At 36.5% G+C, this 10,731-nt stretch overlaps 1 protein-coding gene across 1 annotated transcript in view; it reads left to right on the top strand.

The window, feature by feature from the left end:
* Positions 1-9,482: 9,482 nt before the first annotated feature.
* The window catches only part of LOC306880119 (galanin receptor type 1-like), an 82,453-nt gene continuing 81,204 nt past the window's right edge, over positions 9,483-10,731 (top strand). The window contains exon 1 of the mRNA XM_079433439.1: positions 9,483-10,360. Within this exon, the coding sequence (XP_079289565.1) occupies positions 9,704-10,360 (657 nt within the window). The 5' untranslated portion in view covers positions 9,483-9,703. The remainder of the gene's footprint in view (positions 10,361-10,731) is intronic.

The raw sequence follows: 10,731 nt of genomic DNA, 5'->3' as shown, positions 1-10,731 counted from the left end.
CTCTGATATTCTGTGGTTATTTCATACATAAATCTAACTGAAAGGTGTTTTTGTCTATGCATGTTTTGGTGCGTTCAGTTTCTAACAGCTTCAAATCTTTCAGCCCTTTCAGTGTGTTAAATATGAGGCAAAAACTCATATAAGGGGTCTCCATGGCAACATCCTGATCTTCATTGAGACACATAAACAACAGTGGTGTCAGTTGTTTCACAGAGAGATGTAGAGGACAGAAACAAAAGATGAAGAGAAGGCATGAGACAAATAATACATTAGGAGAAGCTCTCATGTTCTCTCACTGAGAATGCCAGTATAGAAATAAATAGAGTGAATTGAGAGCTTCAGTACAATATACTGTAAGAAAGAAAACAAAAACGATATCCCATTAACCACTTTTTAAATTCAAGTATAAACTGATGTGCTAAAATCTTAGACTCTTCAGCTCTCTGTTAAATGTTGGTTGAATAACACAATTAAAAAAAAAAAAAAACTTAGTAGTTTCAAGCTGAATGTCATCTTGAGGTGTCACTCAGAATCAAAATCAAGCAATTGTGGAGCTTTGCTTTTCAGATATTTTCCTGCATCATCCAGCCACAGTGTTGATACTGACCAGAATTGAACATTCAATGTTAATAAAAGATGATAAATTTATTTCAGATCACAGGTTTACACCTCCAGCTCACAGTTTCAAATCTACTGTAAATTATAATACATTCTTTGGTTGACTCTGAGTTTGTTGTTGTTGTTATGGTTGGCAAGGGGAGGCAAGGATCACAAGAGTTCAAGGCCATTGAGGACAGCTGGATCGACTGAATGCTAAAATAGAATAACTCTTACAAATTTCCCCTGAGGACTGATTCGAGTATTGAGAGGGTCAAGCTCATCTGAGTGTGGCATAAGAGATAGCACTCAATCATAGCATGGTAATGTCTGTGGCTATGTATAAGTCACTCGCCGTAAGAGATTCCTGGAGGTGTCAGCGTAATAAATGGAATATTATTAATATTCAGGATCAGATTCTTACAATTAAAAAGTTAAAAAGGAAGATTGAATCAGCTGTAGAAAAAATGTGATGCTTTATACATTTCAAAAATTAGAATTTGATTAAAAAATCAAATTGTGATGGCGCAGTGGATAAGACACATGCCTTTGGTGTGAGAGACCCGGGTTCGAATCCACTGTGAGACACCAATGTGTCCCTGAACAAGACACTTAACCCCCTAGTTGCTCCAGAGGCGTGCGACCTCTGACATATATAGCAATTGTAAGTCGCTTTGGATAAAAGCGTCAGCTAAATGAATAAATGTAAATGTAAAATGACCACAGTTGAAAAACTGTACAATATTCATTCTTCAAATGGGCAATACAAGTACACTATTAACAGTCAAAAAACATATGCATTAAGAATTAGAAATAAGTGTAGTCCAGTCTTACAAAACATCTACATAAAACCATTTAGCAATAACATCCAAGTATGATTATAGTGTAAATATAACATTGTTCATTGCCAGTTAATCAATATACATTAATTCATGTTCATTTACATAATTTATAACTGAAAAATCTAAATAAAATGTATATTATAACTAAATAATAGTACTGAATCTGTAGAAATATCCTAATAAATGCAGTAAAAGTAGGCTACTGTTCATCGTTTAGTTCATGATTACCAAAGCATTAACTAATGTTAACAAAAAGAACCTTATTGTAAATACCACAATTCCTTCCTTGAGATGTACTGTCATGAATGGATATTGAAAGAAAAAAATGTATAGGCAGTACCTATAATTATCCTGGCACTTAAGTAGGTGCATATGAGCATTTTAATTTGTGGTGAAGGATGTAAAGAGCATTTCTATATTGAAGAGAGCACACATACAGCGATTATTTTATTAAGTATATTATCCTGTACAAACACAGTACATGATGCTAAATTCTCCAGCAAGTCTATTTTCTTTATCATTAATGTTTAGTGTATTTTTTTAGGTTCAGTTATTTGCTCTATATAGCTTTCCCAGTATTGTTTATGGATAAATACTTGTAGCGTTTTTATTACATTGTTACATTTGGCTTTAAGAGTTACATTTGGCTCTAATTGCATGATGTCTTTATTTTCTCTTTCATTTCATTCATATCATCAGTCTCAGCTCCATAATAGTCTCAGTGCATTCTTTACATCACTTGTTCTATTTTTTCTCTTTTTCTATCTCAGTTTGATTCCTCCCTCAGAAATAATTTGTGTGTCTAAGGTGCTCACTCCTCAGTGAACCAGATAGCTTTGAAGCATTCCTTCTGCCCACAGTTGGACAGAGAAGAACAAAACTGCCAAAATTAAAGTCAGCAGGACATGTGCTATACTTTGATACTGCCTCTGCCTATGGAGTGAATAAGTGGATGAAATTTTTGAGTGTGTGGGGCTTTGCAAAATGTCTCAATTCTTGTCCAATGTTGATAACTGAGACCCATCTTAAACTTTCACCCAACATCGCACTGTCTGTCATAATACTACATTTGTACCTGTTTCTTTTAGTTGTCAGATTCTGAAAGAACTGCACCTAGAGCACAGTTTTATATTAAATATTTTATATTAAAAAACATTTCAATGTTTTATATTAAATAAGCAAACCTGATGTTATCAGTCTCACTTCTGATTTCTGGAAGAAGAAAAAAAGAACACATGGATTGTACACACTATACAGACCTACAGCCTTCAATTTCCATTCCCTTCACTAATTCTTTACTCTCGTATTCCTGAAGCGAATGGAGAACACACTGCAATTTGCTTTAAGATTTCTAAAGTAATCTACAAATATGCATTCATTTATAATGCAGTTTCCAAAAGCTTCTGAAGCTAAATTAAAAATATTTGAATAAATTGCAACACGGCTATTCTTTATTTGCCTAAACATGTTTCTTGCAGTAACCCCTTTCATTTCAGGCACAACAGAATTAAAATGTCCTGATCATGATGAAAAACACTATAGGCTACAAAAATACAACATTAAAAATATGTTTTCATATGCTTTTAGAACAGTGTCATTAGGGTCAGTCTAGTGTCTGTGTATAATGCACACCCTTATATGTGTCTGGGTTTTTTATGTCTAAATGGTGTACAGTGGAACACAACACCACTGGTTGTGTGGTTGCATAACCTCAGCAATGTGCCACTTCAACAACATCAATTATCTGTTGACAGCTCTTAACCTTATTCTAAGTATTAGAACACTGGCCAGTATTGTGGCCTGTTCAAAAGACAAGCAGGAATTATGACAGAGATGAACATACAGACCTTCTGACAACTTGTAAAACAATTTGGTTTCTGATTCAGATCACAAACCTGAACAATAGTTTTTAAATTCTGTGCCAGATAGTTAAGATAAACCCATTTGGGATTAGAGAAGAGGCTTTTTAAAACCTACATACCAATAAATAAAAAGATTAATTGTGTGACAGAAAGAGTCCAGGGAGAATGTAGAAGTCCAGGGAAAACATTTGGAAACCTTGATTAAAGGGTAGGCAGATCATTCATCACACTCCCTCTCTCCCCACAGAGTTTCTAACCAAGCACTTTGTCTTTGAATAAAACCAATTATCAAAAGCCTTTAAAATGACACTTAACTAAAAAAGCAAGGAACTTGTACCAGCTAATTTCCAGCTCCTACACAGCTCAGCCTCCTCTCCTATCGATTGCACCTAACCCATGGCAACACTCACCATATATCATTTTCCTGTCCTTGACTTTCTTCAGTGTTTATTTACATAGGACTTCTCATTGGTGTGAAAATGCTAAGTGATTGCTTCACAACCTTGATTTTAAATCAACCTTGAAGATAAATTGATTCAAGGATGAAATGTCTGAATCACTGTCTTTATAAATGCATAAAGACGGCTTTTATTATTTTTTTTTTTATTATAGCCTATGTCACTGGATGTTATTTCACACCACTGTGGATATTTTTCAAAATTTCTGTCTGTGGAAGTGGTGTGTGGCCTGGCCAAGTATGGTGACCCATACTCGGAATTTGTGCTCTGCATTTAACCCATCCAAGTGTACACACAGTAGTGAACATACACCCGGAGCAGTGGGCAGCCATTTATTCTCTGGCACCTGGGGAGCAGTTGGGGGTTCAGTGCCTTGCTCAAGGGTCTCACCTCAGTTGTGGTATTGAAGGTGGAGAGAGTGTTGGTTATTCACTCCCTGCCTACATTCCCTGCCAGACCCAAGACTCGAACCCACGACCTTCAGGTTACAAGTCCAACTCTCTATTAGGCCACGACTGCCCTAAAATATCAGATAACCAGATCAGTCAGGTGAGAAAAACGTTACCCAAAATGAATTGCCTTAAGTAATTGTCTGCTGCTCAATGTTTCATGCAATAACACGCTTAGCAATCAACTGTTCAAATCACTATGCTGCAACATCTATGCAACTATGCTCCCAATTTTCTTTTATTACTGCCAGGAATAACAAATAAAAATGCCTAACCAATGCTATACATTAGTATGTTCCTTTCTGCATGATCCATCCCATGTTATCACACATGAAACAGATTTACGGTCTCACATATCCACACTGATAAATTGAGATATTGGGCTATTTTGCTTTCTTTCAGGCAAGTGAAAAGAAAACATTCAAAATGTTATTTTTATTTAATTAAAATGTATCTATTTGTGTTTGTTGATTTCAATTACAATACGTCTTTAAAGATCAAATAATTTCTTTCTCCTGCAGTCAGTAATCTCCACTTCAATAGCACTTACATACACCAAACTTTTTTTGATTCTTATCAAATTTTGACAGAAAAGTTTTTTCATATATCAGTTCTTGGCTGTTCACAGTATTTTCTGATTTAATGGAGTGATAAAAACAAACGTATATTAAATCCTTTCTGTAAAAAAAAAAAAAACTTTAAATCTAATGTGTCAACCTAATGAAACAAGAATTTGGAACCTGTCGTTCAGATTTCTGTTCTTAAAAGGTATTCAAATTAGTGCATATTTAATTAGTGTCTCATTTGCATATTTAACCAACTTGAAACAATGTAATCCAAAACTATTGTCTTAATGTACTCTGCACAATAAACTGAAGAAGTTTGTTGATATCTATTAGTTTTAATTTTTGCCCTAATCACCTGTGGTGTCAAGTCCTATTCTTTGACCTCCTGCTACTCACCTCTGGGAGGCGCAGTGAATATGGGTCTCTGTTACACCTGGACTACCTTGGCACAAACATCAGAATGCTGTTTGTGAACTTTAGCTCTGACATAAGTAAATATAATCTTTGTGCCAATGGATCACAAACACCTGTGCTACAACCTGTCAAACTCCACAACTATGAGCACTGGAGTGCCTCTGGGCTGCTCTTGGAAATGAACCCACCTCTTTTTGGAAATAGCTCTAACAGCTGCAGGTATAATTGAGTCACTCAAGTTCCTTGGGACCACCATAACCAATCATAATACCACAGCACATAGCACATTACCACAATGGAAAACAAAGAAGGCCACAAGTGTGCAAACCTGGAAACCATGATCGTGGTCTAGTTCTGGGGGGGGAAACCCCATCACTGAGTGCATCTCCGTGATTCTTCCCCTGTCTCTTTTATGGGAAACCAGCCAGACGTTGTCTGGTGAGAAGAAAACGGTGCCAGAACAAGGTTGCAAGAACTTAAACGACCACTGTTTTCAAACAAACAAAAATAATCCACTGATGTTTTTCAGAGCTTTTAAAACCAAGTTCAGCATCACATAAGCTTAATTCTTTCCTAGAGCTTTCAGCCTGATAAACAAGGACTGGAAATGAAAACAATCATAAACACAAGTTGCATATTAATTTCTTAACTCAACAAATCTCTTGCACAGATATTATGATTCTAAATCATACTTCAACTGAACACCAGGCTACTGATTTCTGTAGGGTATATTTAGTGTTGTCAAAGGATTATCATTCAAAAGATACTGCAGTATATCCACTTTGAAAAGAATATTTAATGTAAAATCCCCAAAATGGAGGATTTTAAGCGCTTAGTAGCAGGACCTGCTAAACTACTATCGCTCAAACTGCTCAATTTTAAACTTGAATGTTAAATGAAGCATTTTGAGGCTTCTGAGAGAGATTTGTTAGTCTCAAGTGTTCAGCTTGCACAGTTGGTCAGTGATGATTAACACCCATTATATGACTACAAAAATAATATAATATTATAAAATTTCATTAGTAAGCACACAAGACACCGATTATACAAAGCAATTTCAAGGTTAGTATTTCCAATGCTATTATCTCATAAATAGATAAATTACAATTGAATTTACCATATTTCACTCAGGTGTTGCATATGCCATTTTATTCTTACTCTTCAGTTTTGCTCTGACTTAATTAATATAACAAAAAGCATCCCAGAAATTTTGGTTTATTTTAAGAAATACAGTCAAAACTATGGACTTGTATTGCTGCCAAAACCTCTCTGCAAGTTTCCTTAAGAATGCATTACATATCTGCTCTGATATGTCTGTATTTCTTAGAGTCTACTGAGGTCAAATGTGTTGTGTTGTGCTGGTGCTGGTGCTGGGAGGTTTGGGGGCACTCAACACTCAGGGCTTCACTACTGACCTGGCTGCTATTCATTAAGATCAAGAAGTTAAACACTATTCTAATCTCTATTTACTCTTGGCTTTCCCACTATACTGGACCTGCACATAAAGAGAGACAATTATTTGATTTTATTTAAATAGCTAAATTGTAGTACCTGATTAACAATTAAAATATGCATTTTTACAGTCACAATGCATCACATGTGCACGGATTACAGCTCTGCACATTCTTTCAACAGCTTCATAAGGTGCCAATTAATGCATTATATTCATGCATTCATGTATGCTGGGTTTTTGGCAGCTTTTCTTTTACTTTGTATATCTAGTACTTTTGTAAGTTTTGGAGTTTACACTCAAAATCAGCCACTTTTATTAAATAGAAAAGTAGCTTGTAAGCCTACAGTTAAAAGTGTGACAGATGCAGAAATTAGTACTTACTATATTATGTCAGAGCACCAGCATTCATTGTGAATATTTTTTTTCCACTTTGAATGATCCTCCCACATTTATTTTGAAGCAAATTTCTATTATATTGAAATTATGCAAGTTTAATATTCATTGCTATTTTGCTTAAAAATTATGAGAAGGCTCATGGATTCATCTATTCATGTGTCTTTAGACAAAAGTCCATTATCTTCGACTAACCTTTGAGGTTTTGCTTTAAGTGAAAGGTTTTCTGCATTCAGTCTTTTGACATCAGGTCTTAAATTGATGTCAGGAGTATCCATTTTGTTTGTTTGTTTTTTATCAAGAATAATTTCTATAATTAATTATGTCAATTTGTAGATATGTGAATGGGACGATGTTTTGTCATGAGCATTCGGCAGGTGTGTCAATATGCTGAGGAACGGCTTTAGAGGATTACATTTTCTAGAACATTTGCCTTGTGTAACAAAGACTTCTTTCTCAAATAGACTTTTGGCTCAATACTAAACCTGTTGCTGCTCAGAATATGTCAGCATTCTTCACTCTATTCTAACGAACCGCAAGCCAGTTTATATAATAATTAGGATTTCAAACCATCCTACTGGAAACTAAAAACCTCATGATTCAGGGAATCTAAATATAAACTCTATTATTGTTTATTACTGGAATAAGACTGGACTCTTTTTTAATGGGAGTCAAATACAATATTGTAGAGCATTTGAGCAGTTATGACAATGTTCGTTCAAAGCTTAGAAAGGCTGTGGACAGTGGTTATTGGAAAATTGCTTTCCTTACCCAAGGCCCCCTGACAGTCTGTGTAAGATTGCAAATGCCACTTTATTTCAACCAGCTTGATGATATTTACAGAATTAAAGCTGATCGACTAAACGAAAGAGATGAATGGCCATCAAAATTCTCCTTAGCTTATATTGAATTCCAGAAAGAATGATATACCTCTAAGTTTGATGTTGGTGGTCTTTTTTACTTTTTGTTGTTATTTTTTAATCATATCAGTTGCTGTGAGGAAGCTAGATTCATTAAATGACTTGAACATCACTGGATGCTGCAGAAATGAAATGCACTGATGATGAGCTCATCATCACTGTGGAAGTAATGGAATCTATCAAATGTCTCAAAATTATATGATGGAATTACAGGTGAAGTCATTCTCAGCTCTGTAACTTTTGGAGAACAAAATTATTACAAGAACCACTCTCTCTCCATATTACTAATATACATATCAAATCGCATCATTTGGAAAAATACCATCCATAACAGGCCAAGCTGTTTAAGCTGTGAACAGACAATTTGATTCAAACACAGACGAACATGGTTTGCTGTGTTGTGGTGCCCAAAGTAGTTGAGAAGCCTCAAATCCTGCAGCTTTACTGTTAATAGGCAATTCTTGGCCAGAACAACATGAATTTTGAAACAGACTTTTTGGCGTTAGTCAAAATTCCATGTGAGAGTGGGAACCCCTGCTATCACTGTACCTGTAGCCTCTTCACAATAATGTGTTGCTTTTAAATCTCAGGCTAACTAACATTTTGCATAACAATAAGTGTACCGAGGAACATAGGCCTATTATAAAAACAGCAAACATGTCACAGCAACAGCTGCTATAAAATCCCGGAAACTGTTTATGGATATTCTTTTATTGAGTTCATTGAACAGTCTTGCGTCATTTTATTAAGGTTATTTGTGTGGGTGGAATGCTACTTGTGGTAGTAGATTCTTATAAAAGACTAGGCAATGAGAGTACCAATAATACATGAAAAGTACCTTGCTGAAAACAAAACAAAACAATAGAACCATCACAAAAAAAAAATTAAAAAAAATGAATGGTTTCCACTACAGATACCATTACAAGCATTACAAACCATCAACTTTTAACCATTTTTACACCAATAGAAGGTGACCATCCATTACAGTTTCCATTAAAACCAATACCATTCCCATTATTAACAGTAAAACCATTACAAATGTTGTGATGGTGTCTATTGTTTGTTTGTTTTTTCTTCAGCAGGGTATATACTTAGGCTATATTAAAAACATGTTTGTGAGTTTTGTATTTCAGCAGTGGTAGCCTAGCTGATCAAATGCAACCTACAAACAAGCGAGGGACTGAGTCTGCGAGTGGTACTATAGGTTATCTGTATCGTGACACCTTAAGATAATGTGAGAACAAGTGTAAAGGTCCTCAGACATTTTTCTAGATGAAGTCAAGTTCATAATGACAAACAAACATTTCAGTGCTCTTTGACCCAACGACATAGTTATCTTTATGACAAGTAAAAAAAAAATAGTTATTAGGTTAATTAAACTTCAGAGAAGCTCTCCTATTATAACACTGAATAGATCATGGCCAAATCATGACGCAGGGTCGTTTTAAGCGCTTCCGTGCGGAAACTTTACGCACTGAGCGTGTGGCAGTGTCCCAACGTCTTCTTGCCGGGAAAGAGAGCACGCGCCAGTGTAGTATGATGTGCGTTCTCGCTAGTGCCTCACACCCAGCCGGTGCATTTCCCAGCCTTCCGGAGTTCTCCACAAACGAGCCAAAGATTTATTAGTGCGCGCTAACTTGAGAATATGACAAATCAAACAGGGGAATGATTGTTCTGTGCTTCTGAACGGATTTATGTTTTTTTGTTTCTTTGTTACGACCGGACTTATTGAATCCGTGTAGGCTAAACATGGGGTTATCCCGAAATGAAACGGAAATTTGGACAGAGGAGCACATGGACACGAACCACACGACCGACAGTTTCGGTCCGGAGGTTGTTATTGTGCCCGTCATATTCGGATGTATATTTTTTGTGGGAATCATTGGAAACACTCTAGTGATGATTGTCATTGGGAAAATAAAGTCGACGCGCTCGAGAAGCACCACTAACATTTTTATCCTAAATCTCAGCATAGCAGATTTATCTTTCCTCCTGTTTTGCGTCCCGTTTCAGGCCACTATATACTCTCTTCCCGAGTGGATCTTCGGGGCTTTTCTGTGTAAATTTGTGCACTATTTTGTCGGGGTTAGCATGCTGGTGAGCATTTTCACGCTTGTGGCCATGTCGGTGGACAGGTACATTGCCGTGGTGCTCTCCAAAAAGTCCCCGTGCATTCGCAACCGGAGGAATGCGCTCATTGGCGTCTGTGTCATTTGGATGCTTTCCTTCATCTTTGCAGTCCCGGTTGCGCAGCACCATAATTTGACAGATTACCCCAATGCTCCCAATAGCACGTTCTGCTGGGAGATATGGACCGAACGAGTGGCCAAGCACACTTATAAAGTGACTATTCTCGTGATTGGGTATCTGTTACCGCTGGTTTTGATCACATGCTGTTATGCCAAGGTAAGGAATCGACAATAAGACAAGTTTCTTGTAGAAATATCGAGGGAGCACTTCTACGTTCATTTTGAATCAACTGATTTATCGTTTAAAGTGTGGGAATGAAAAGGTTTTTATGAGCGTCTAAGAAATTATTAAACGGTTTTTAAATGAAATCTACTTGGCGCGTGTTTGTTTACTCCAAACTGACTTGCAGTTGTGCGCGTCCTCTAGCTCAGGGGTGGGGAACGTTGATCCTGGTGGGCCGGTGTCCCTGCAGAGTTTAGCTCCAACCCTAATCAAACACACCTGAACCAGCTAATCAAGGTCTTCAGGATGCAGTTAGGTTTTTTTTCCCCAGGGTTTTTAGGGTTGGAGCTAAACTCTGCAGGAGA

This window comes from Barbus barbus (genome assembly GCF_936440315.1).
Source record: "Barbus barbus genome assembly, chromosome: 1".
NCBI lineage: Eukaryota > Metazoa > Chordata > Actinopteri > Cypriniformes > Cyprinidae > Barbus > Barbus barbus.
This window is presented reverse-complemented; position numbering and strand designations above follow the sequence as displayed.